General features: G+C 45.0%; 1 protein-coding gene across 1 annotated transcript in view; it reads right to left on the minus strand.

Moving 5' to 3' along the window:
* CLN3 (CLN3 lysosomal/endosomal transmembrane protein, battenin) overlaps positions 1–26285 on the minus strand; it is a 352558-nt gene that overhangs the window by 228907 nt on the left and 97366 nt on the right. Inside the window, exons 4-8 of the mRNA XM_069243995.1 lie at positions 24990–25097; positions 23189–23268; positions 21545–21630; positions 20299–20371; positions 19234–19377 (exon numbers count right to left, since the gene is read on the minus strand). Of these exons, the coding sequence (XP_069100096.1) occupies positions 19234–19377; positions 20299–20371; positions 21545–21630; positions 23189–23268; positions 24990–25097 (491 nt within the window). The remainder of the gene's footprint in view (positions 1–19233; positions 19378–20298; positions 20372–21544; positions 21631–23188; positions 23269–24989; positions 25098–26285) is intronic.

Genomic DNA, 26285 nt, shown 5'->3' on the forward strand with positions numbered 1-26285 from the left:
AACAGCTGCACATGCAGGTATACCTTTGAGACATTTTAATCATGGGTGGAGTTCGAGCCTACTGATGTTGCCTTAGGGCAGTTTCGTACCTATAAAGTGGTGGACCCACCAACACACTACAAAGCTTACCAAGATTTGGAAATCCCTTTAACTGATCAGGAAAATCAGAATTGGCTTGCTAGTCAATTACCACATGCGCAAATATGTCTGTTTGGGACCCCTGAGTAATGAAGGGGCTACGTGGTCAGTCTTGGCTGGCTACATCCCAGTTCCTCGTCCTGACAACTTTACAGCCCCTGCAGTGACAAGGGTTTAAATTATATAGTTACCTTATACAGGAGACTTGTATAGTTTGTACAATGTACATTGAGCTCCAGACCTGCTCTTGAGTTGGGACCTGCCCCTCCCACACAAATATAAACAATTAGTCTACAGACTAATAACGCCATCATGGGCAGAGTGCCCACAAAGCATGACAAAACAGCTTTCTGGAATGTTTGCAAACCCAACCAGCTGGAAACAGGGTACCTATACACTACATCCCAAGACAAACACAGAATACGGACTATGTGCCTTCCAGTTGGGATGTTGAGACCTGTAAAACAGCAACTTTGTATGCATTTACACTAACAGGCATGGCACGTCTTCACTGGCAGTACTCACTGATGTACATAGGTACAGAATGAGCTCTGGACTTTAGAATGAAGGTAACTGGGAATGTCCATACAGTGTCCTACATTATCCGAAGCAATTTTAAGGGAGAGGCTTTGGTTCTCGCTATATGTTAGAGACTGGAAGCAGTTCCAGTTCAAGTCTGTGAATGGGAACTACCAAAAATAATCGCAGAAGTTTATAACTTGGGTACTCAACCCATTAAACCACATTTAAAACCTAAAAATTACATTGAGGGTCCCGTAAAAGAGAAATCTGTAACAGAAGGGAAAAAGAAACAGAGGAAGACAGAAAAAAGACGGACTGGACCACCCACATTACAGGAATCCGGTAGGAGTGGTTACAACTTAAAAGACTGAAAAAAATAAAAAACCTGAATGGTATAAGTATTCTGATGTTTTTTCAGGACACTGAAGGAAAGGGAACGGAGGAGCCGGTCTGAGTACTGAAGAAAGGAGGAGTGCAGTAGGAAAAGTGAAGCAGGACGCAAGACTGACGTCAGCACAAAGAGGGAAGAGAAAGGACTGGACTCTTAAACCCCAGTAAGGAAGAAGAAAATAGCAAGATTTGGTAGGAAACATGCTGCAACAGCTGCGGGTCCTCCTGCGATGCAGGAAGTGGGAAACAGAGCTTCTAGACAGCGCAGCAGAGTCAGGATAGTGTATCAGAGGCTTTAGAGGTTTCTGGGTGAGAATGTAAATGATGATTTATACAAATTGAGACTCCAGACCAACATTTAAATCCTTCTGAGAGGTTGCATAGTTTAAACATACAAATACAATTTGAGAGGAATATACCATATATTACCAAAGCAGTCTTTTGGTCACAATTATCTGATGATTATGACATCCGCCAAGAGGACAAAGGTTGGCCTCCAGTACTTATTAGGGAAGCAGCCCGCGTGGAGGAAGTTCACGCGGGGTGCTTCCCTAATAAGGAGGAAGTCAAAAGCGTAGCCACCTATCCCACCTGTCCCACAGACCCTGAAGCGATCAGGGAAACTTACACCAGTGAATGGGCTGTGAGACAGGCTCCAGCCTTATACAGAAATCAAGTGGGATAGGACAAACACCCCAGTCAACATCATTCCCCTACGAAGCGAACCTCAACCACAAGTACAATCCCCTTTGAAGTCAGAAGCAGACTGTGGTATAAAAGCAATATTGGATCAGCTGCAGTACCAGGGCATAATAGCGCCTCAGCTTTCACCAATGAACACACCCCTTTTTCCTGTCTCTAAATCAAATGGCTATAAAATAGTTTTAGACTACAGGAATCTAAATTTGCATATGAAAACCTAAGGTACAAAATGTGTAAAGCACCAGTATAATGACCAACCTGGTGCACAAAACATACAAAACAACCCTGGATAGTGCCAATGGATTTTTTAGGCAAACTATAGTACCTGAAAGTGAGTATCTAACTGCTTCCAGTTTTGACGGGGTCCAGTTCTCACATCAACGCTTGGCCATGGGCTATAACAACAGTCCTGGCTCATTTTCAGCTCTTATTATAGAGATCTTACCACCACATCCCAAAGTATTGTCATATTTGATGATATCTATTTTACTAATGATGATCTAGGTCTACATCTAACTAGGGCAGATCGAGTAGTAACCATATTAACATCACATGGTTGTAAAACAAATTTTAAGAAATCGAAGATTACCTAAGTGACAGTGACCTTCTTAGGATACGAGCTATCCACCGTGGCAAGGGTCTAAATCAGGACTTCGTTCAAAAGTGTGATATCTTGCAACCTCCTGACACACTGAAAAAGATGCAATCTCTGTAGGGATCTTGTATGATCCGATTTCTCTGATGTTTTCTTCTGTAGTGAATCCTAGTTTGTGTTAATGGGGTAACAGGAGTTAGCTTAGCCTCTGGCTTGCAGACTCGTGCACCCGTCACCTAGTGACTTTTAACCTACTTAGCTTGCTCTGCCTTAGCCCATTTAATTATTTAATTCTTCTAAGATGGCTGCCTTGTTTATAGTTAGGCCACTTGTTATGAGTTACATTATCAGTGTCACCGCACTAAGGGGTCAAGATCAAGCACCAAAGACAAACAAACAGTAGGTGTTCACACTTGGGGATTTTCCCTCTCTATACTTTTGAGGGATTGTTTATATTAATTGCCGTCCCAAGCATGTCTGTTATCTATTGTTTGGGAACACACCTACGTCAGGGGTCCTTGTAGATCTGTATAAATACATCGCACTTTAGACAGATAATCAGAGGGATTCCGACCAGAGGGCATCGCCACCATCGCTGATATCGATGCTGCACATCATCTTGACCCAGTCTTTGTGTCCCTGCGGAGTCTGAGATAGAGACCTCATTCCAGGGTAACGAGGGTTGGGGGCTCCTCTCAAGGACATGGCATTGGCAGATTATGTTTAGCAAACCCAGCTCTCCTTTAGGTAGGAGATTAGGCCTATCACATTAGGATATCAGGGCATATTACATCTCGTATGTCTTTCTTATGCATTGCAAGATGGTGGGGGTCTTTGTAATAATGACTCTCGTCTTCACAATTCTGTTCCTTGCATTATTCATTATCCTAATCATTGCAGCCCATGCAACTTATCGCAAATTGCAGTTATGTTAAATAAAAGCTATTGAAACTTTACTGCATCTTTATCATTACCTGTGTTTGTATGAGATACGATATTTCTGTGAGAAAGGGGTAATCTCCGTTTAACAACGACACTCCATTTGATGTGTTATTATCTAGTCCATGCGTAAAGGCTGCCACAAATCACCTTTTACTATTGTGTTTCTGATGAGGTGCTGCTAGTGAGCCGGTAAGGTTCGGATAACAGTTGCGATTTGTTGTAGGATAGGCATGGTCGCCTACAAACAAAAGTACTGTCATCCTTTAACCAGCAGTCTTGCCCACAGCAAGAGTCCAAACTACGACACTGCTAAACAATGGATATCTTGCGTGCTCTACAAGAAGACAGGCTTGAGACTAAACATTTACAGACTAAGGATAATAAAAACAACCTTGTTATAAGAGCCATACCCAGCCACTATGATTATACTTATGTGACCTGTAACTCACGACAGATCGTTTCTATTGCATACAAGCCTCACTTGTATTCCTTAGCTGAAGTACGTTTTGCTTCCATTGACAATATGCTTACAGCTTTGCAAACATTTATTTTAAAGGAATGCCCTTTGGAGCTGGGAAACAGTTGTTTCTCCCGTACTGGCACTAGATAAGGCCACTAAGGCAAGCATTCTTAATGCTCGAGCCCTACATCTGAGATGGATACAGTGAGCCTCTTCTTTAAGTGCAATGGATGCAAAGTTTCAGTTTGATCCTATTCTTCGTACCCAGCGGTTTCTCCAATATGAACCACATATTGCTCCAACTCCAACCACATTACCAATTGAGTCTTACCAGAGCATATTCTATAGGTGTGGCTCTGCCCAACTTGTGCTCAAAACAAAATTTAAGTATTTTGCAACTTGTGGGCAGTCCAAGGTATAGTGAAGGATGGTGAATTCAATCCACAATACACCCACACTAAAACCTTAGGTGAAAGCATTGCATAGCATTGCGACTTACATGCCGCGTTACTTGAGCTCCAAACAACACACTTATTGTGTCCAACACATCCTTTTGTGTGCAGGTTACAATGTCAACTTGGTGGTTGAATGGATTCAAAGAGAAAACCTATAAAGAATTAACAGCTGTGTGGGAAGGTAGCTGTCTTACAAGAAAAACTTTAATTGTCCATGTGAAACACATTTTGGGCAATCAGCATGATGGCATTCTCGCCTAGTGGCAAAGACTGCAATTCAGACTGTTAGACTAGCAGTCCTAACCAGATCTCAAACTAAGAGTGACACAGATATCTTAACAGCCAAAAGCACAACGAAGCAAGGTGGGAAACCTCCTCGAGGCTTTCCTCCCAAATACTCCTACATCCTTAATTCAGACAACATTCCTGTATTCACAATATCAGGAATGGAAACAGAGTAATACCTAATAATCTGTCCAGAACAGATGTAATCAAAGAAGCCCATGAGGGACTGGCATCTGCTTATGCAGGGATTAATGCACCCGTAGCAATACAACAGCAACACTTCTGGTGGCCTAGTTTATATAAACAGACTAACGATTATGTTTGCCAATTTAACATTTGTCAGCAGATTAAAACCTCCACTGTCAGACAACCAGTGCCAACTATCCCCTTATATGTTGTTATTGTCAACACCAGAGCAGTACGTGCTCTATTGGCGACAAAAATGCAAAAACCCAGCACTCTCAAAACAAAGTAATTTATGCATTGTGCTGATATGTTGTGGTTTAATCTTTTGCATTGCAGAGTTCAATCCTGAAAACATATTTTTAATATGCTTACAAATATTGTTCCTTTGCAATGTATTGCTGCAGGTTTTCAGAGTGTGTTAGGGTGTGGCCCCTTTCCAGGGCCTTCCAGAGACTTTCCCTGCAACATGCCTGGGCGTGGTTCTGGGCTGGGCCAAGACTCTATAAAAGAGAGCCAGCCCAACTCCCAGTGCTCACTATTCAGAGGTCCCAGTGCAGAGCAGCAGCTTCTTCCTGAGCTCCTGTCCCGACGGCTTATTTGGATCTTCCAGTCTTCTGCCCTAATCCTTCATTGGTGATCATTGTTCCAGGCGGTAAGACGGTGGTTGGACTGTCCCGACACCGTTATTTAAAATTTTCATATTCTTGGTTTCAATTCTTAAATGAGTAACAGATTACTTGCGCGCTACCATTTCTTGAAATGTATATGGTAGTTTACAAATAGGCAAGACGCGCGATTTATTTCATAAAGGTTTGACTTTGTTATTCATTGCGCGCTACCATTTCTTGACATTTACATGGTGGCTTAAGAATCGGCAAGACGCGCAATTCGTTTTATGGTGTTTAAACATTGTTGTCCATTGCGTGCTATTATTTCTTGACATTTACATGATGTTTTATGAATCGGCAAGACGCTCGATTCGATTAATGATGATTTGACTTTGATATTCATTGTGTGCTACCATTTCTTGGTATTTTGCATGGTGGCACTCGAATTGGCAAGACGCGAGATTCTCTCCTCGAGTTTAGTTCATGTTGTTTATTGTATGCTACTATTCTAAGATATTTATTATGTAATATTCGAGTTGACAAGTTGTGTGATTTGTTTCCTGAATCCATATTGTGTTATTCATGGTGCACAATCCTTTTATGGTGTTTACTATATATATATATATATATATATATATATATATATATATATATATATATATATATCTGCAATATGAGCAATTTGTGTTGAAACATTTTAAGAGTACACAGAAGGCCAGAGTTTCTAGATGCAATATTGTATGGTCCTAGTATACATTCTCAAAACAGGATTTATATGACTCGTTTAAAATTTAGTCAGAATGTTTTTTCTGATTCTCATGTAAAGAAAAGTACTCGAATAAGAAAGTTTTCACTTAATTCATCTTGATTCCCCTACAGGTATCCGGCCATCTTGAAACTTAGTGATTTTAAACTTAACTCTTAATATATAATATATAATAATAAATAGATATAATTTTCATATTGTGTGTTCTAACCTTTTTCTTACTACAGGTCTCCTTCCTAATCCCCCCCTTCCCCTCCTGAACTCTCTCAGTCTCTGTGATTTATCTATCAGAGTCTTGGAGCTGTTCAGTGGTAGACGTGTTGGGAATGTGCACAGACCCCGAGGATCTGGTGACTCGGACAGTTATGCTATGTTCGTATCACTTACTTAGTATAGCACAATGAATCATACAAACAGGAATATCTCAATGCTTAGCAGACTCGAGGCAAGCAAATTAACTAAAACAATCACATTTTTAGATGATTTTTAAACTTACCAAGCTCAGTACATGAGCAGATTTGCAGGGGTAATTTGTTCCAGTAGAGGGAGGCAAGGTAAGAAAATAGCCGAATCTTGATGTATGGATTCGCAGAATCTGAAGTAAGGCTTCTGTCTTTGGATCTCAGCAGACTGAGAGGGCAGTTGTAAATGAGCCTACTTTGCAGGTAGGATGGACCTTTCCTATTCAGAGACCTATTGGTTAGACAGCATAGCTTAAAGATCACCCATTTCCTGATTGCCAGAAAATGTAAAGGATTCAAAATGGTAGTGGAAGAAGAATCAGATGGGAGAATGCAAACTAGTCTGTCTGAAGTATTTTATACCACCTGCAGTTTTGATAACAGAGGCTCGTTGGCTGCTACCAGTAAAGCAGTTCCAAAGTCCAAGAGATTCATGATCAGGACGTGTACAAAGGGTTTTCTAAAAGTTTTCGGAAACCCCAGAAATGCTTTTTTCAAAAAGCTCATTGTCGTAAATCAAGTTCCCCTAAACAGTCAAGACATGTTCCTTTATAGACAGAGTAAGATCTAATTTTACACCAAGATATGTTACTACTTGTTTTGGAGACTATGCTGGTCTTAATTCGGACGGCCCCCAGTCCATGGCCCACAAATGTTCAGCTTTACCGAACAACAGATTTTCAGTTATATCTTTGTTTTGTTGCAGGCAGTTAGTGGACATCCAAAGAGCTATTTTCCTCATAAAGTAAGAAAAGCTGGAGTTAACCCCTTCCATATTCTGACCAGAAGAAATGACCAATTGAGTGTCACTGGCTTTAGATATTATCTTGAAGCAGCATGCTTTGACAATCTGTGCCAAAGGGCCAACATAGATGTTAAATAAAGTGGGGCTTAACAAGGAGCCCTGCTGAACCCTTTTGTCAACAAACATGGCACAAGACTTAAAATGATTCAAGGAGATCGTTTGAGTACGTTCTTTCAAAAAGTCAGAAAACCATTGAAGCGCTTTCACATTACCACCAATGTCATACAGCCTGTGAATTAGAATATAATCGGAAACCATATCAAAAGCTGCTGACTAATCTAGCGTAAGCATCGCTGGAGTACCTGCATCAAGGGACCATCTAATAGTGCCTGTGATCGCAAATAATGCGGTCTCCATACTGTGGAATGCTCTAAATCCGGAATCTGAATCATGATCTCAAACATCGGTCCATTTCACTCACTAACTGATGTAAGTATATATTAGTGGCAACTGATTCATGTTCTCGATTCCTATAGGTTTGGCCACAGAGAATGGCAAGCACTTCGGCAGTAGGAAAAAATGTGCAGTATCTGGTGGCTATTGGGCAGCTAATTTATTTCATTCAGATAACAGTTCTGCATTTGTCTCCCAGGCTTACAGATTCAATGTCTGCTCTGGGAGTTTGTCTGCAATTCAGCAACCTGATCTAAGCAGAATCGTATGGTGCTGTCAAACATGCTAACAGCATGATTAGGCAAGCTTTAATCTGCTATGGTGGTATGTTTAGGACTTAGCTAGTACCAGAATATGTATGGAGGTCAGAGAGCATCATGTAACTGGCCTAAACGTGTTTTGGGAGGACCCACTCCATATGAGGTTCTCTTTGGAGATCCTGTGTGTGTGCCTGGCTTAAATAATTCTGGGAAGGTGGCGGATGAAGATAAATTTGACTTGGAGAAATATCTGAATGTTCTGCAGAATATCCAAAAAGCCAGGGACAAGCTGTTTAACGTGAACCACTCAGAAGCCACCACCTGTAAAGAGAAGGTTTTTATTACTGGTGATAAGTGGGCTCCCAAAGTTGGGGACCTATTTTGTGGAAAAATACACAAGCAAGTATTCAAACCATCCTACTGACAACCTGTCACTGTCCTTGGGATAAGAGCCAGCAGAACTATCATTCTGCCTACTTTGCATGACTCAAGTAGAGATAGACAGGTGTCTACTGACCACGTAAAAGACACTAAGGGCCTGATTCTAACCCCGGCGGTCGAAGACCGCCGGGGCGAGGGTTGGCGGGAGCACCGCCGACAGGCCGGCGGTGCCCCGCAGGGCATTCTGACCGCGGCGCTTTGGCCGCGGTCAGAAAGGGTAAACCGGCGGTCTCCCGCCGGTTTACCGCTGCCCTCAGAATCCCCCATGGCGGCGCAGCTTGCTGCGCCGCCATGGGGGATTCTGACCCCGCCTACCGCCATCCTGTTCATGGCGGGAAAGCCGCCATGAACAGGATGGCGGTAGGGGGGGTCGCGGGGCCCCTGGGGGCCCCTGCCGTGCCCATGCCAATGGCATGGGCACGGCAGGGGCCCCCGTAAGAGGGCCCCGCAAGGTATTTACGCGACGGGTGCTACTGCACCCGTCGCACCTTCCCACTCCGCCGGCTCGATTACGAGCCGGCATCCTCGTGGGAAGGGAGTTTTTCCCTGGGCTTGCGGGCGGTCTTTTGGAGACCGCCCGCCAGCCCAGGGAAAAACTCATAATACCCTCTGCGGTCTTCTGACCGCGGAGCGGTATTATGGGGGCGGAATTCTGGCGGGCGGCCTCCGCCGCCCGCCAGAATTAGAATCAGGCCCTAAGTGACCAGCCCTTTACAGCTGACCTCTGCAGATACCAAGAAGGATTCAGAGTAGTGCCTCCCAGACTCTCCCCACTTTGAATACCCTACCTACGAATAAAGAAGTAACATTTCTGGCTCAAGTTCCCAACTGGGGATATTTGAGTGAAATACTCTACACAGGACATCAAGTTCAAACACAAAAGATTCTGTCATTACAACTGTGGCTACTGTCCAATGTAATTCCATGGTTTACTATGAAATTCCACCTGATGCTATGTCACTTGAACTGGTGTCCTTTCAAGAGCCTCAAGACACCAACAACATTGAGGATGACTCCGGATATTTAACAAACATTTTTCAACCGCTTCTACGGTCACTCCCAGCCACAAGTTACTTCGTGCTTATCAATGGTTCTGTGACAAGTATTTTTGCTCTCGGAACATTTATTTTCCTCCTATGGCTGTCAACAATACTCATTGTTCTACTGCTACATAATGGACTTTTTGCCCCTGCATGAACAGTTGCGTCACCCGTTGTTCGTGACTTACAACCACACACCTCATCCTTCAGAGTTCGAAGAAGGATCTGTGCTGCGAACATCACAGCTTATTCTGTGCCTGAGGGCACAACATGGGAAAATGCTTTATGCCGGATTATGGGACCCACTGAGGCACTGCAATTGCCATAAGTTATAAATGTTTCAATTAATGATGTTATAATACCAGGTTTTATGTACGATGGTTCAGGCTGTTCTAGAATGATGTATGATTCACAGGCAAATGCTACTTTGAATAATGAAGATCTTTATTTGAATTCAGCTAATTACAATTAAATGTATTCTTATCATCACTATGTACGTTTTTAACATACATAGGAGCAGCTATCCTAGAGAAATTCATAACTATACACAATGGAAACACAGTGAGGCACCACCTCCCAATAGTCATCCTAATTTCTTAAAGAAATTCTCTTACTTTCAGAGTGCTAACAGATCACACCCTTCAGCCTTCTACCTCATTCATAAGCCACATCAGCTTCTATAAAATCAAATCACTACCAACACGCTGATTTACTCCATTAAGTTTAGTCCAAATCTGGCTATTTAAGGATATGAATACTGGAAAGCAGTTTGCATGAGAAAAGTATTTGGGGAACAAGATTTCGGCAGATCCAAGGCAAAGAAGCCTTATTTTGGCCCTGCATAATACTGAAAGAAATGACTGAAAGAAGTGTGACTCCCTGACCTGCTTCTGGCCAGGAGTCCACTTGGCTCCACCAGCCTGCCCCCGTGCTCCTGACCCCCCCCTACTGCTGCCTGGACAGCAGTTCGAGGCCCTCACTCCGACGACCGTGTAAGTAACTCCCCGTTTTTTTCTCTAGTATTCTCTTCTCTTATATACTGTGTACATTCCGCTGTTTTAACCTGGTTGCCTTCCGCCTCTCATTTCTCTGCCCACTTCATCTGTTGCTTTTCTCTGCCCTTTTTCTGTGCCCATCGCTTATTGTGCTTCATCTGTTGCCTTCCTCTGCCCTTTTCTGCTGTTTGTATACTGTCCGTTACTCGTGGTCTTAGTTTTGCCCACTGTTTATTGTGTTGTCACAGCCTGTTCCGCGCTCCCTGACCCCCAGTCCCTCCCATCTCTCGCCTCTCTCCCTGCCCATTCCTTCTCCGATCCTCTGGCACCCTGCCGCTGCCTCCCCTGCAGCCCGCCCCCGCGCACACCCATTGGCCCCCTCCCTCCTCCAAGCTGCTCCACCCTCCCACCCAACCCTCTTAATGGCAGCCGCTGTGCGGAGTCTTGTGTGACTCCCTGATCTGCTCCTGGCCAGGAGTCCACTTGGCTCCACCAGCCTGCCCCGGCTCCTGACCCCCTACTGTCGCCTGCCACTCCGACGACAGTGTAAGTAACTCCCCGATTTTTTCTCTAGTATTCTCTTCTCTTATATACTGTGTGCGTTCCGCTGTTTTAACCCGTTTGCCTTCTGCCGCACATTTTCTGTGCCCATCGCTTATTGTGCCCCATCTGTTGCCTTTCTCTGCCAATCGCTTATTGTGCTTTATCTGTTGCCTTTCTCTGCCCTTTTTATCTGCCCATCGCTTATTGTGCTTCATCTGTTGCTTTTCTCTGCCATTTTTCTCTGCCCATCGCTTATTGTGCTTCTTCTGTTGCCTTTCTCTGCCCTTTGTATACTGTCCGTTACTTGTGGTCTTAGTCTGTTTTTGCCCACTATTTATTGTGTTGTCACAGCCTGTTCTGCACTCCCTGACCCCCCCTTCCTGCCTCCGTGCCCATCTCTCATCTCTCTCCCCCTCCCCCGCCTGTTCCTTCTCCGATCCTCCGGCACCCTGCCGCTGCCTCCTCTGCGGCCCCACCCCCCATGCACACCCATTGGCCCCCTCCCTCCTCCCAGCTGCTCCAACCTCCCACCCCACCCTCTTAATGGCGGCTGCTGCACGGCCACGCCGCTGGCACACCAGAGGCAAGCCCGTCTGCGCCCGTCCACGCCCAGCGCCAGTCCCCCTGGCCCTCACAGCCAAACCCCCCCCAGATAACCCTACTCCCCTCTCACCCTCCACTCCCTCAACCCAGGTTCCCGCCCTGCCTGCACCCTTTCCAGCCCCACACCCACACATGGCCCCTTCACCTGCTACACCTGTCATTTCTCCTGCTCCACATCCCTCACACCACACACCAACCACAGCGACCCCCCCAACAAACACAATACCCCAACACAATATACACCTGCTCTACCCCCACGCCCACCAACCAACCCCACCGCATACCACCTCACAACCAGAACACACCTGCAACAACACCATCATACAACACACCAACAACACCCACCACAACCACCTCAACCTCACTTGCCTGCTCCTCAACACCCGCTTCCTTCACAAACATGCCATAGAACTCTGGGATCTCATCACATCACACTCACCTGACATCATCTGGACCAACCACTCCTCAGAACCCGACATAGCCACTGCCACCCCCATGGGATACAAACTCCAATGCAAAGACCGCCTCAACAAGCTACACTAATCTACAGACAACTAGGACCACGCCCCGCCTTCTGCGACCCATCGCTGACACCATCAGCATGCACGCCCTCACCTCCACAGACTATGGGGGTCATTCTGACCCTGGCGGCCGGTGGCCGCCAGGGCCACCGACCACGGGAGCACCGCCAACAGGCTGGCGGTGCTCCCACGAGCATTCTGACCGCGGCGGTTCAGCCGCGGTCAGAAGCGGCAAGTCGGCGGGCTCCCGCCGACTCACCGCTGCTCGGGGGAATCCTTCATGGCGGCGGAGCGCGCTCCGCCGCCATGAGGATTCTGACAGCCCCTACCGCCATCCTGTTCATGGCGGGAAACCCGCCATGAACAGGATGGCGGTAGGGGGTGCCGCGGGGCCCCCGTAAGAGGGCCCCGCAAAGTATTTCAGTGTCTGCCTTGCAGACACTGAAATACGCGACGGGTGCAACTGCACCCGTCGCACCCCTGTAACTACGCCGGCTCAATTCTGAGCCGGCGTCCTCGTTGCAGGGGCATTTCCTCTGGGCCGGCGGGCGCTCTTTCGGAGAGCGCCCGCCGGCCCAGAGGAAATGTTTAAATGGCCGCCGCGGTCTTTTGACCGCGGTGCGGTCATTTCACGGCGGTACCTTGGCGGACGGCCTCCGCCGTCCGCCAAGGTTAAAATCACCCCCTATATCCTTCTCAGTGATTTCAACTTTCACTTGGAGAGTCTTCAAGACCACAATGCCACCTCCCTCAGACAACCTCAGCAACCTCAGGCTCAAACAACTGGTCACAGCACCCACCCACTCAGCAGGACACACGCTTGACGCAATTTTCACCTCAAGCCAACATATAAACTACACCCACACCCCCGAACTCCACTGGACCGACCTCCACTGTGTCCACTTCTCCTTCACCAAACCCCCCACACACCACCATCAACACCCTATGCCCTACCGCATGTGGGACAAGATCCCCACTGAACTCCCAACTGGCTCATAACCTCCCCCCACACCAACGACCCCAACACAGGAGCCCACAACCTCTCTAAATGGATCACTACCTGCACAGACACACTAGCCCCCCTCAGAAAACACATCGCCACCCACAACATCAAGAACGCCCCTTGGTTCACCCCAGAACTCCAAGACTCCAAGCGCAAATGCCGCCAAGCGGAGAAAATCTGGCGACTAGAACCCTCTACAACCAACTTCTCCACCCTCAAAACCTCCATTCGCACCCACCACCAAGTCATACGCACCACCAAAAGAGCTCACTACAAGACACGCCTTGACAACAACTCCCAAAACAGCAAAGAACTCTTCACCATCATTAAAGAGTTATCCAAACTCAAAGCCAGCAACATAGACCCCCCCCACACACACAGCCCCTATGTGACGCCCTCTCCAACCACTTCCACCACAAAATCCTGGACATCCACAACAGCTTCATACCACACACACCCACCACACACAACCCTCACTCGCCCAACTCAAACCCCAATCATGACCCCCCCACCACACTTACCACCTGGGCCCCAACCACACACGAAGAAACCGAAAAAGCCATGAATTCCATCCACTCCGGATACTCCTCTGACCCCTGCCCTCATCACATCTACAACAAGGCCAGTCTAACCATCGCCCCCATACTCCGCGACATAATCAACTCCTTATTTGACACCGCCACCTACCCAGACCCCTGGAAGCACGCAGAAATCACTGCTCTCCTAAAAAAGCCCAAAGCCGACCCGGAGGTCCTCTCCAACTACCTCCCCATCTCCCTCCTCCCTGTCCCCGCCAAGGTCGCCGAAAAACTAGTCAACGCCCGCCTATCCCACTTTCTCGAGGAAAACAACACACTAGACCCCTCCCAATCCGGGTTCCGCAAGAACCACACCACGGAAACCGCCCTCATCGCATGTACTGACGACATCAGAACCAGAGTCGACAAAGGCAAGACCGTCACACTCATCCTCCTAGACCTCTCGGCGGCCTTTGACACTGTCTATCACCACACACTCCACACATGCCTCCACAACACAGGAATTCGTCACAAAGCCTTAGACTGGCTCACCTCCTTCCTCACCGACCGGACCCAAAGAGTCCGCCTTCCACCCTTCCAGTCCACCGCTACCAAAATCATCTGCGGAGTCCCCCAAGAGTCCTCCCTCAGCCCGACCCTCTTCAACATTTACATGACCCCCCTCGCCAACATCCTCCGACCAAATGGAATCACCATCCTCTCCTACGCAGATGACACCCAACTCATCCTCTCCCTCACCCGCAACCCCACCACCGCCAAAACCAACCTACACGCTGCAGTCCTCGACACCGCTAACTGGATGACAACTAACCACCTCAAGCTTAATTCCAACAAAACCGAAATCATCATCTTCGGCCCCAACAAAACCACATGGGACGACTCCTCGTGGCCCATCACCCTAGGCCCCGCACCCAACCCCGCAAACCACGCATGCAACCTCGGCATCATCCTGGACCCCCTCCCTCTCCATGACACAGCAAATCAATGCAGTAACCTCCTCCCGCTTCCACACACTCCGCACACTGAAAAAATCCTTCAAATGGATTCCCTCAAAGACCAGGAAGACAGTCACCCATGCACTCACCAGCAGCAGGCTAGACTACGGTAACGCCCTATACGCCGGCACCACACTCAAACTCAAAAGCAAACTCCAGAGAATCCAGAACACAGCCGCACGCCTCGTTCTGGACCTCCCCCGCCGCAAACAAATCTCACCATACCTCAAATCCCTTCACTGGCTCCCCATAGACAAGAGAATCACTTTCAAGATCCTCATCCACGCACACAAATCCCTCCACAACACCGGCCCAACCTACCTCAACGAAAGAGTGAACTTCCACACTCCCATCCGCAACCTCCGATCTGCCGACCTCGCACTAGCTACAGTCCCCCGCATCCAACGAACCACCACAGGTGGCAGGGCCTTCTCATACCTCGCCCCCAAAACCTGGAACTCCCTCCCCACCAATCTCCGCAAAACCAAAGACCTCCAGATCTTCAGAAAAAACCTCAAGACATGGTTGTTTGAACAGTAACCCCTCCCCCCCCCCAAAGCGCCTTGAGACCCCCACGGGTGAGTAGCGCGCTCTATAAATTTTTCGTTTTATTGATCTTTCTAAGCAAAACTATTAGACAGACTTCCTGACTCGGACTTGGAACAATGACAGGCTTAAAGAAATCTCCTACACCAAAAAAACAATTTGACCATGTTCAATAATTGGCAATTTCAAAAGAATATGTCTGAATCAGACACAAATGATAGGATACAAAATTCAACTTATAATTTGACTCAATTCCCTATTGGAGGTTTAGCCTTATGTCCCTATAACTCCGACACCTGTATCTAGTGTTTTCTTTCCAACACTCCTGGACCTAGTATTAATCATGTGGACCCACATTATAATACATAAACACCTGTAGTAGTTGCCACATATAGTGTAGGTAAGCTATACCAACGATGGCTAGAACATTTTGGTCTTTCAACTATAAAAGAACACGTTTTCTTAATTAATGAAAACAAGGATTTTTCTGACTCTTCTGGGACCACATCCTAAGATGTCCTAAAATAAATAAAAGAATGCTTGCCACAGGAACATATGCCATTTACAAAAAATTAAACAAATATTCAAAGAAAGAATCTGCATAAGGAAACAGGCAAATAGATCAAGAAAACACACAAGTGTTATAACGTTACTGACAATGGTATGTACACACTTTCCAAGACAGTGTACTCATTGAACCACATTCTGTCCTTAGCCTTAGACTTAATAAAAGGGATACGAGATTGTTACAACAGAGGCAGGCTCAATTAAGAGCAATTATACAATTACATTGGGCACTACAAACATTTAGATCAGGTTTTCTGCCTTGGCAACTTCTGTGTGAAACAGCCATGTTTGTACTGTGTAATTTAACACTTACTCAGAAAACAATTACCAAGAAAGAATCCACATACACGCTATTGAATATAGAAGAAACAGAAGACACACCATTTATGGTTAGTGACTCTCCATCTATTACCTGGTTATTACACTGTATCATTTCCTTGCTCATTGCAATGTTTTATTTCCACGACTACCAAAAAATATAAATCCATTGGTAGGTGTGAAACTATGCACAATTAATAATTGTTTTATTCATGGAAATGTCCTTTTCCCTACATCTGTTTCGACACCACATCATTACATGGCATGTGTAGCGCTTTGATGCCAGAGTTAAGTTGTGTTTTTCTGTCTCCCCCATTGCATTCATTTCCACATAAAATGAATTCCTGAATAACGATTCTCATTTAGGGCCATATGTACTAAAACATTTTCCCATAGACACAGAATGGGTAATTCCTTTTGATACATATGGCCCTTCGTTCTAACAAATGTCACTTGCTCCTCGTTTGAGCTGACTAGCAATACCTGATAACAGTTACGGAAACAATAAAGTGTTGCAGAAGGACTTTGTACCTGCAACCTCAAAATATAATTGGGAACATCACTTGGTCTAGTATAGACATGAAAGCTATGCATTTTGCGGAATTAAACAAGCGGTTGTCTGTTCTATTACAAAAAGATGTCCTGTTGACTTTAGCGGTTGAAACTTGTAATCTGCAGACAGCCAGAACTACTTCAGGAATTCAGAAGCTGGTAAACATGCACTACCAGACAAACTTTGCTGATATCATACACACTGTATTTAATTTGTCTTTGATGACTTATGTTGTGCATCTTTTTATGAACACAGGGTATGGTCTGGTGACTGGATTGAAGGCAGTCTTTGGATTGATTTCATCATGTTTTCACTCTTTGTTCTACAGCCTTTTTTAAGGTGTTCCAATTATAATTCTGAAAATAGGCTGTATCATCTGCCTCCTGTTCTGACAAGGAAATCAACAACATGGAAAACACATATCAAGCTGAACAAAGATGCAGAGACACTCTAGCATGCTATATATGGAACATGCTTTGCTATCTGAACTCAGTGACCACTGGATGCTCACATTTTACAAAATGAATGCAACACAAAGTAAAACCTGTGTTCTGGTGAATAAACTGACTGACTGAAATCATCTTGGACTTACAGCTGGAACAGCCCACAGTGGGGGGTCACAATATGGAGACAATCACTGAACCTCTACACGAGCATCAGAGACAATGCCGAACAATACATCTGTCCCTTCTACAAGATGCTACTTATGACAAAGCAATATCAGCAGTAGCCCTCTTCGACAGAGCACTGGATGAGTGTCTTGACTTACTGTTATCCTTTGAGCACCCCGGAGAGGAGCCGCATTTACCACTTGCTTTAAACTAGCAACCCTTTGCTAATCTATAGAATGTGCAGAGTACTATCAATGAACACCTGTTGTAAGGTTTTCTTAAAGATCACACGTATGCTGCGTTTGCACCCAATGATGTAGCCATGTCCTCTGATGAGGAATGAACTCAACATGTGATTCGACCAACAACATGTACCACAAATCCTAAATTAACTATGAACTGAAGATTTTTTTTTTCATTATTAAATAATGGACTCTTTAATATTTTGCTTTTTACCGCATATTTTTAATCTAGCCTATTTCATATCATCACGCCACATTCAGACGCACAAGCCAGGGATCACGTAAAGCCCCAATGTCTGACTCCATTTTATGTAAGTTCCTACTCCGCCTTAGGTTATGGAAGTCACCATCTTCCAGATTTCAGACAATGGAAATTGTCATCTTTTCATTTTTTTTGCAGAATCATTGTCAATTTGTTTTCATTGTCAAGTCCACCATTTGACGCAGATGTTGTCTGACCTTATCTTTCCAAAACTGTAAAAGCATCAAGTCACTGAACTAATGACAGATATAACACTTAATGCAATTTGATGCAACATCAGTATGAGAAAAGTGCCTACTCACCACTGTGTAAAGGTCAAATGAAGGCACAAAGCAAAAATAGTGTAGTTTGAATTGATGTCCTCTCAACTTACATGTTCATAAGAAAATGTCTGGGACACACACCTGGATGCACATAGTCTATGTCAAACATTCCTAAACGTATGTCAGCAATTCCAATCTCTAATCAGATTTAATATCTAATGACTGCCACTTGACAGGAAAAGTCCTTCACCCACGTTATCACACAAAATTCTGCAAGTGATGGTCTCACCTACTGCCAGTGCACTGTGAAGATGTTACATCTCGTCTAAACCAGACAAAGCCAAGTCCCAGATGAAGGTCAGTAATGTAGTGTGTTTGCCCTTCGTCGGAAACACGATCTTCGCACTTCTGCTGATAAAGACAGCTTTTGCTGTCAACAAGCTACGCAGCACACTGCTTCTCCCTAACAGACTCTAGACTGCAAGTTGCTCTACTTTCCACGCTCCTATGGTGTATCACATAGAAGTAGGTGTTCGGTGATAAATTACATTTAAACCTCGTTAGAAACATTTATTTTAATCATGTTATTGAAAATATGTCTTCTTCTGGTTTTTATAATATTCTGTGTAGTTGTTTTAGATGTCCTGAGAAACAGGTTATTCCTGTAGTAATACATATTTTTACTTACAAGTGTTCATTCTTCTTGGTGCGGTTTATGTATGATATTGTGAATAACAAAATAGGTCTGTTACTGCTACAGCGGTGCCCCTGATCCCTTCACAAGGATTGTCAGTAACCCAAAAGCAATAATTCTAATTCAACAAGGCAATGAATAGTGTTCTAGGGTTCTACAAATATATGTCCTTCACATTTGTTGCCAGTGTATTGAACAGAGTTCACCCGTGTCACCAATAAATGGGAAATCAAACCTTGTAGAACTACACAAAAGGCATAGTTTACCCAACAAATTCACCTATCATCATTGTGGAAACACTCTCCCTAAAAGGCTACCCCTCTGCCACAGAGCATACATCACCCTACAAAATAATTTCACTGAGAAGACACCTCTCAGTCCAGTGCAAACACCCCCACAAGTCCTTACACTAAAACCCAGAGTAGCCTCTTTCTCTGCAAGACATGCTATAACTGCAAAGAGCAAACTGCCTCCAACAAGGTTGCACCTTAAGGTACAATCAGACTCCCTCTGTCATACATTGCCTCACCTGACCAGGAGGAGGATCGGTATGAGTAGCATGACGAGCAGTGTGTTTCGCGGTGACAATCCGGCCCAAGTCAGTCCTAGGTAGGAGAGGGCACCAAAGATGCCAGCCCCGCCAGTCCCTGATGACCACCAGGAGACCACATCACTATGAAGAAAGGGGAGAATGGGATAAAACAGGAGGAATGACCAATGAGGTAGCGCTGTACTAAGGAGAACAAAAACATTTTCTGCAACTCAGTGTTTGGTTGTGAAATATTTGTGAGGCAAGTGCAAGTCACTGCTGAAGAATAACAGATATTTTTATAACTATATATTTAAAATAAAGTATCACTGAATGGCAGACAACAAATACTATAAATATTTCATATCATGGTTTAAAATGTCCTGCTAGCCGTGGTTGGGACACATTTTGCACACTTGGATCTCCGCAACACCACCACATGCACACAACAGTGTTCACATTTTAGATCTTACTTAGGAAAATGCATGTGGCTATCTGTTTGGAGGCATTTTGTTATCTTACGTTGAGCTTAAAGCTCACCCATTGTTCACCATAGTTTGGCCTCGTTGTCACTCATTTACTTGCTTCTTATTCCAAGGCTTCTGTGGGCTTTACTTCCAAGTCTTGAGTTAGTCCTTCCACCCTGGGCACTGACACATTACTGTGTTCACATACTGCTCGGTTTTTGGTGCATTTTTTAATTTATTTTTACATTTCTAGTTAAGCTCTCTACTGTCTCCCTCATATGCTTCTCTCTCCCAGTCTCCACGTTGCTCTGTCTCATGTGCTTCTCTGTCCCCAGTGTCTGTGTTGCTCTGTCTCAGCATGTGCTTTATGTGTCTCCATCCCCACTTCTCCATGTTGCTCTCTCACCGTGTGGCTCCTAGCCCCCCACCACCACTACTGGTCTGATTCTGCAGCAGTTTCAACAACTTTTGATAGTTACAAGCCTTTTGAGGCAGTGCAAAAACATGCAGAGTAGGCTATGTGGTGGCCAGAGACAGAAACAGACAGGTGTTTATTCGAGTAACAGACACACCCTGAGAGCAATTGAGAGTCAGTTACCTGTGAAAGAAGGATGTCAGGCTAAGGAAAGTGACCTCCCCAAGACCGGACGAGACACTGGCAAACACCACACCTAGAGGGGAAAGAACAGAGACAAACAGGGAAAAAAGCTGCACTGCCAGAAAAATGGTGTAAGCAAGGACTAACAGTCTCTTCTCCAAAATGGGAACTAGTCAGCCATACCTCCCAATATGCCCGCTACACAGAACTACAGACCTCTCTTCCCAGTGGGCATCTGCCCACAACTACGAGCGTTTTGGCCAAATAACACCTCTTCACATAACTAACGGCTGCTTCAACCTTACTCATAATCACCTCCCCTTTCTTCCTACTGGTCCCTGCACAGGCTTATGTCCTGTCCTCCAACAGAGGCCTCTAAAGAGGGCCATTGACCTCTGATTCCAAAGGAGTTCAACTGTAAACTGCAAACTTTGCACTTGTATAGCGCACTACTCACCCGTTAGGGTCTCAAGGCGCTGTACTCATACCGCTATGGAACCCCTCCTGGCTTTTCCCTGTGAGGGGCCCACTCCTGGGCACCCCCAGGGTGAAGCCAGGCATCCAAGCGCTGGTGGGGCCGTTGTGGAGATTAAGCAAGCTATTGCCCAGAGTTGCAGAGTCGGACCCATTAATTAGATTAGGCACTGAGGCGAGAATTATCTGGTCCAAGGGAAATTGAGCCCAAGACCTGCCGAAGTGGGACTTGAACCCTGGTCTTGAGCCAGATCTCTGCTTCAGGGTCTGCCGCTCTAACCATTGTGCCACACTTCTCCACTGTGCCACAGTTCTATATAGAGTGGTGACCCTTGTCCTACCAAACGGTGCTTTGGTACACAGAGTGTGAAACACACATCTAGGTACAAGGAAGCCACTTCAGGACAATTGTGTAAACAGCGAAACCGTTATGGATGAAAAAGTATGAAGTAATATAAACCGTTGTTAATCCATTACCTTTTTGCTGTCGAAGAAAAACAGTTACAAGACACATTAATTAGTGTTTACCAAATGATTGCCTATTTAACCTAAGCTGAAAAATGTGGTTTCCTCAAATGCTTCACACTGATGATTAATGTTGTGCATCTAGGATTGGTACTGTTGGTGAGAATATTACAAATCATTTTTAGTGACAACTCTTTGGTCCCTTCTGATTTTCTTGGGTGACTACAGATTCTTTACAGACTTGTTCTCATTCTGCTGAGGAGGTTCAGGTAACAACCCTTTGGCCCCAGGTAGCTTTAGGGTTTACCTGAAATACTCATAACAATTCCAGTAGAGAAGGAGACGATGAGGAAGCTTCCTGCTGCTGTCAGTATGCAGAGTGTGACCCTGAAACTGGAAGGCAAACAGTAAGTAACAACAGTGATGAGACAATTTCTATGGCCAGTCTCTTCTAGGATTTTATTGCCATGACAGAATACAATAAAAGGTGGAGAGTAGGTACATGCAAGAAGCAACAGGAGAAGGCACAAAAGGAGCAGGGAACGGGGAGGAGGAGCTGGGGGTACCAAACTGGGGAAAGGGCAGAAACGGGAGGAAAAGAAAAGTAAAAAGAGCAAGTGGAATTGGTATGGTAAAGGGAATAAGTGGGACATACAGAAAAGATAGGACAGCTGGGAGCATGAGTCGATACGGAGTGCGGGAAACAGACACAATTCAGAAAGAAGAATAAACAAGCAGGTAAAGGCAATCAGGGGCACAAACGAAGACAAGGATTATAGAGAGGAGGGAAATGAAAGGGAGTAACAGCACGGGGGAGAGAAAGAAAAGTGAAACAAGGAGAGAAAAGATTCAAAGTGGAAGAAAAAGAGAATCGAGTAACGTTAAAGTTAGGAAGTTATATGAAGGGAAGAAATGCAAGGAGTGAGAGGAGAGAGATGGACTGGAAATGGTAAAGGGAGGGGAGAAAGAATACAAGAGAAGCAGAGAAGAGACATCAGGGGGAAGAACTAATGGGGACAGAAATAGGCCAAGGAACAAATAATGAGTGAAGGTGGAAAAGGACACCAAATGAGGGAGGATGAAAATGAGAATATAACTCGAAGTGTGGAAAAGATATGAAGGGGCATGTCGTTAGGACATAAGTAAGAGAATGGAAAGGAGAGATATGAATTGCCCAGAGGGAAGGGAATATAAAAAGCGCAAGGGGGAGGTCGGATACATAAGGGGGAGGTAGCAGCACTATATGAAGGACAGTCGATGCCACAAGACGGAAGGGGAGAAGGGACATGAGAGAAAGTGAGAAGGGGGCTGAGGCACAATAAAAAGGGTGGTAGTAAGGATAAAGGTGGAGAAAGCATATGAGTGGAAACAGGAGAGATAGGACACTTAGAAAGGGGAGTTTATGGCTAGACATGAGAGAGAACTGGGGAAAAGATGCAGTGCTGAATGGCACACATCAAAGGGGAAAACGTAAAGGAGGAAGGTTAAAAAAAAAAGAGAGCATACAGAGGCACAAGGGGGAAAGAAGATGTGGAAGTACAGGGATGGGAAAATAAATATTTAATGAGGTTCACAGGAAGGAAAGGTATGAAGTTGCATGAGGGGAGGGAACGTGAGTAGATGGAAGTGAAGCTATGACAGCACAAGGGAACGAAAGATGTGAGGACAAAAGGGTAAATACAATATTAAAGGGCGTGAGGGAAAAGAGATGTGAGACGACTTGGAAGTTATGAACTGGCAGAAGAGAAGATATAAAAGGGCACAAGGGAAAGGAAGGTATTAAAGGGAGAAGGAGTACCAGGAAGGATAACTGGGAATGGGTAGGAGAGATGAAATGTGAAGGGGAGTAGATGGGAGGAAAGAAGAGACAAAAGCGGAAGGGAGGAGAGGCAGGGAAGTTAAATAAATTCAAGCACAAAAAGGCAGACAAACGTATGTGACCTTTCCTTACTGGTACGGCAGGAGATGGATGTAAAACGGTGCAGTGAATTTAATGAGCAGTGTTGGCAGGATATCTGCTAACAAGATGGCCTGTAGTATTCAAGAGATAAAAAAAACAATCTACATCAGTATAATCACTTCCTGCAAATAACAGGCTTCAACTGTTTCTCTTAGGTAGGTCGACACAAATAGTCCTGCTCCCACCTTTGGATGCCAACAATGATTTATTGCACCCAGCTTTCTCCCGTGTCCACAACCCCAATTTTGATAGGAGATTTACATAAGGCACATTTTTATCATGAGCTCAGACATCCAGTTGAGTGAGAGGTTTAAGGAATTAAAAACAAAAAAGGGAGCAAATTGTGCAACACTGAAACACAAGTTAAAGAGGCAAAGAAGAGTGTGAGAATGTGAAACGATGAATGAAAGTGAGGCGGGGGGACAGACAGAAGAGACAAAGAAATGGAGCAGTGGAAAGATTGTTGAGAGCCACGAACATTTAAAAAGACAAATGAGAAAAGGAAGTTTGTTCACTAAACAAAGAACGGGGGGAGACGAACTGAGCAAAGAGTAAAGTAAGAGGTGGGAGAAAATGGGAGAAAGGCACAACTATATGGAGGGAACGGAGAATGATAAACGGAGGAAGAAGACTGCATGCAAAGAAGGGAGGATCCTATTCTTCAAAGATGCTTCTCAGCAGTTTTGTAAGGCAGTATCATTATCTGGTAGCAATTCCATTTTGCAGAGATATGCTGTTGGCTGTCTTGCTTGAAAAATGGGTCTCTCACTTGGGGCCTGAAGTCAACACTTTTCCCTGTTTGAAAGCCTGAGAAGTTGTCATAGGAAAATACTGGCCAGTGGACAAGCAACTCAGCTTCTAGCTGCAGCTTTCACTCCTCAAGTCCCAACCATGATAGTATCCAATCTCAGTAACCAGGTATGCATAATTCTCCCCAAATGCCCCATGACCTAGCAGTACATCCCTACCCCTCCCCATTTTACATGCTTGGTGATGGAAAGAAGTGACTACTTTCGTTGGACCCTTCAAAAATACTAGAGAATAAACGTCCTACCCTCTACATAGTATTGAGCCTTTATTATTCCGTATCACTCTCCAGATAGCAATGATAATTCTAGGAGTTCACCCCATAACTGAAGTCCATCCTGGAAAATAACTTCTTTCAGACACCGCTATTCCTATGGAAGGCAGCATAGGAACTCTGTAAAGGCATAAGTAGGAAATTATCAAGGTACTCTACAAATACTCTCCCTCATAAGGCGCGATAATAAAAAGGGGCGATTGATCAAATGGTGGGGGGGCAGAATAGAGTATCCAAAGAAGAAAAGGGGAACAATGAAGGAGAACAATTGAAAGGGAAACAAAGCCATGAAGGGGAGAAAGAAGTAGTGACAAATAAGACTTGCAGCAATGGGAGAGTGAGCGGAAGTCACAAGTTGTAAGGGAGCATAAACAAGGGGACGCCCCTTTAAGAAAGAATTGGGAGACAAGAGACAGGAAAATTGCCCGGATCAAAGAGAGAGGGACAAAAACATAAAGGTGGAGAAAATGAAAGAAGCAAGAACAAGAAGGGAGAGAGAATGAGCGTACCAGAAATAAATAATGTATCATAACAGAAGATAAGCAAGGGATACTACTAAACAGAGATGATATGAGAGAATTATCACTGAAATCAACCAAGAGAGGATGTATCATAACGGTTATGAAAGGGTATGACAGAAGACATAAAGAGAGGAGAGAAAGGGAAGGGAAGAAATAGATGAAGGAGCATTGATGTTCTCCCAGGACTCACTGCAGTAGACACTCTGTTGCAGTCATAGCGGCTGCTGTTTGAGGTGTTTTCCGCTTCTGGTGACATAGTTGCAGCCTTCACCAACTTGTCCTTACTTCCGAGGTCGTCCTAAAGGACAGGAAATAACAAAGAATCAGTCAGCACGAAGGATGAACTTCAACAAACTGCGGTAAGGGGAATAACTGTTGTAAAACAGAAAGAGGGTAGAATAACAGACTTAGTCCCTATCTGAGTTAGGTGAAGAGTATGAACAGTTAATATGCAGAGAAGCTCAATGCAGCAAATAAAACAAGCATTTGCAATGCAACGGGTCTCGCGTTTCCTCATGTTAGAGCTGATAGCGTTGTAAACTCCTAACCCGACTTTTCACCTATCGGTAAAAGTGCATTTACGTAAGTAACCCAAAAAAGTGCAATTCACTATGTAAAGCGCTCGACTTCTGCCAAGCGAAATCGCGCTAGTAAATTAGAGAAAAAGTAGTCCACGAGCCGGACAGAAAACAGCGAGCCTCGCATGTTTTCTGTACTTGGTCGATGCGCTCGAGGAGGGCTAGCCACCGGAAAAGGCATGACGTATGCATGCCTTCGACTAATGAAAGCAAGCAGATTTTATTAGGCAAGCCCACAAACCAATGAAAAACACAGACGTGACGTCGACAGGGCTCCGAGCCCTTTTCTAAACACTAAAGCGCCTCCCTGCGATACGCATGCGCGAGCGCATGCAACGTAGGCTCGACCCTAAAAAGGGCCCAAGCCGAACAAAATATGTATAAAGAACAGAGTGGGCTGGAGGAGCATCTGTCATTATAAAATTGAGGGTGCAGCTCTTTAATCTTGTGTTTTTAAAGTTCATTTTAGTGCCACACTGAGGTTACCAATGGGACTAGATGTGCTCTTACACACAGAGCAACGAAACCACTGTGGAGCAGACTCACTTTACAGAGAAGCATATAGCTTCTCTCATCTGGCGCAAATTTCACATACTGTTTTTCTCTCTTTAAGGTTGAGCGCAAAGCGCTCTGTCCGTGCTGTAATCTCTCTATGGGCTTGTAACCACACCCATGTCAAGCCCATCAGTTTGGTTGGTTTGAGGGCTTACCTTTTAAAATCGGTTCCATTTCATTAGTGAAAGGCATGCACACATCATACCTTTTCCGGTGTTTAGCCCTCCTCGAGCGCACTGACTACTGAAAACATACGAGGCTCCATGTGTTCCATATGGTTTCTGCACTATTTCTTCTCTTTATTTTGTAGGCAGCGTAATCAGGCTGGGCAGTAGTAGAGCACTTTGCATGAC

This window comes from Pleurodeles waltl, chromosome 7, assembly GCF_031143425.1.
Source record: "Pleurodeles waltl isolate 20211129_DDA chromosome 7, aPleWal1.hap1.20221129, whole genome shotgun sequence".
Taxonomy (NCBI): Eukaryota; Metazoa; Chordata; class Amphibia; order Caudata; family Salamandridae; genus Pleurodeles; species Pleurodeles waltl.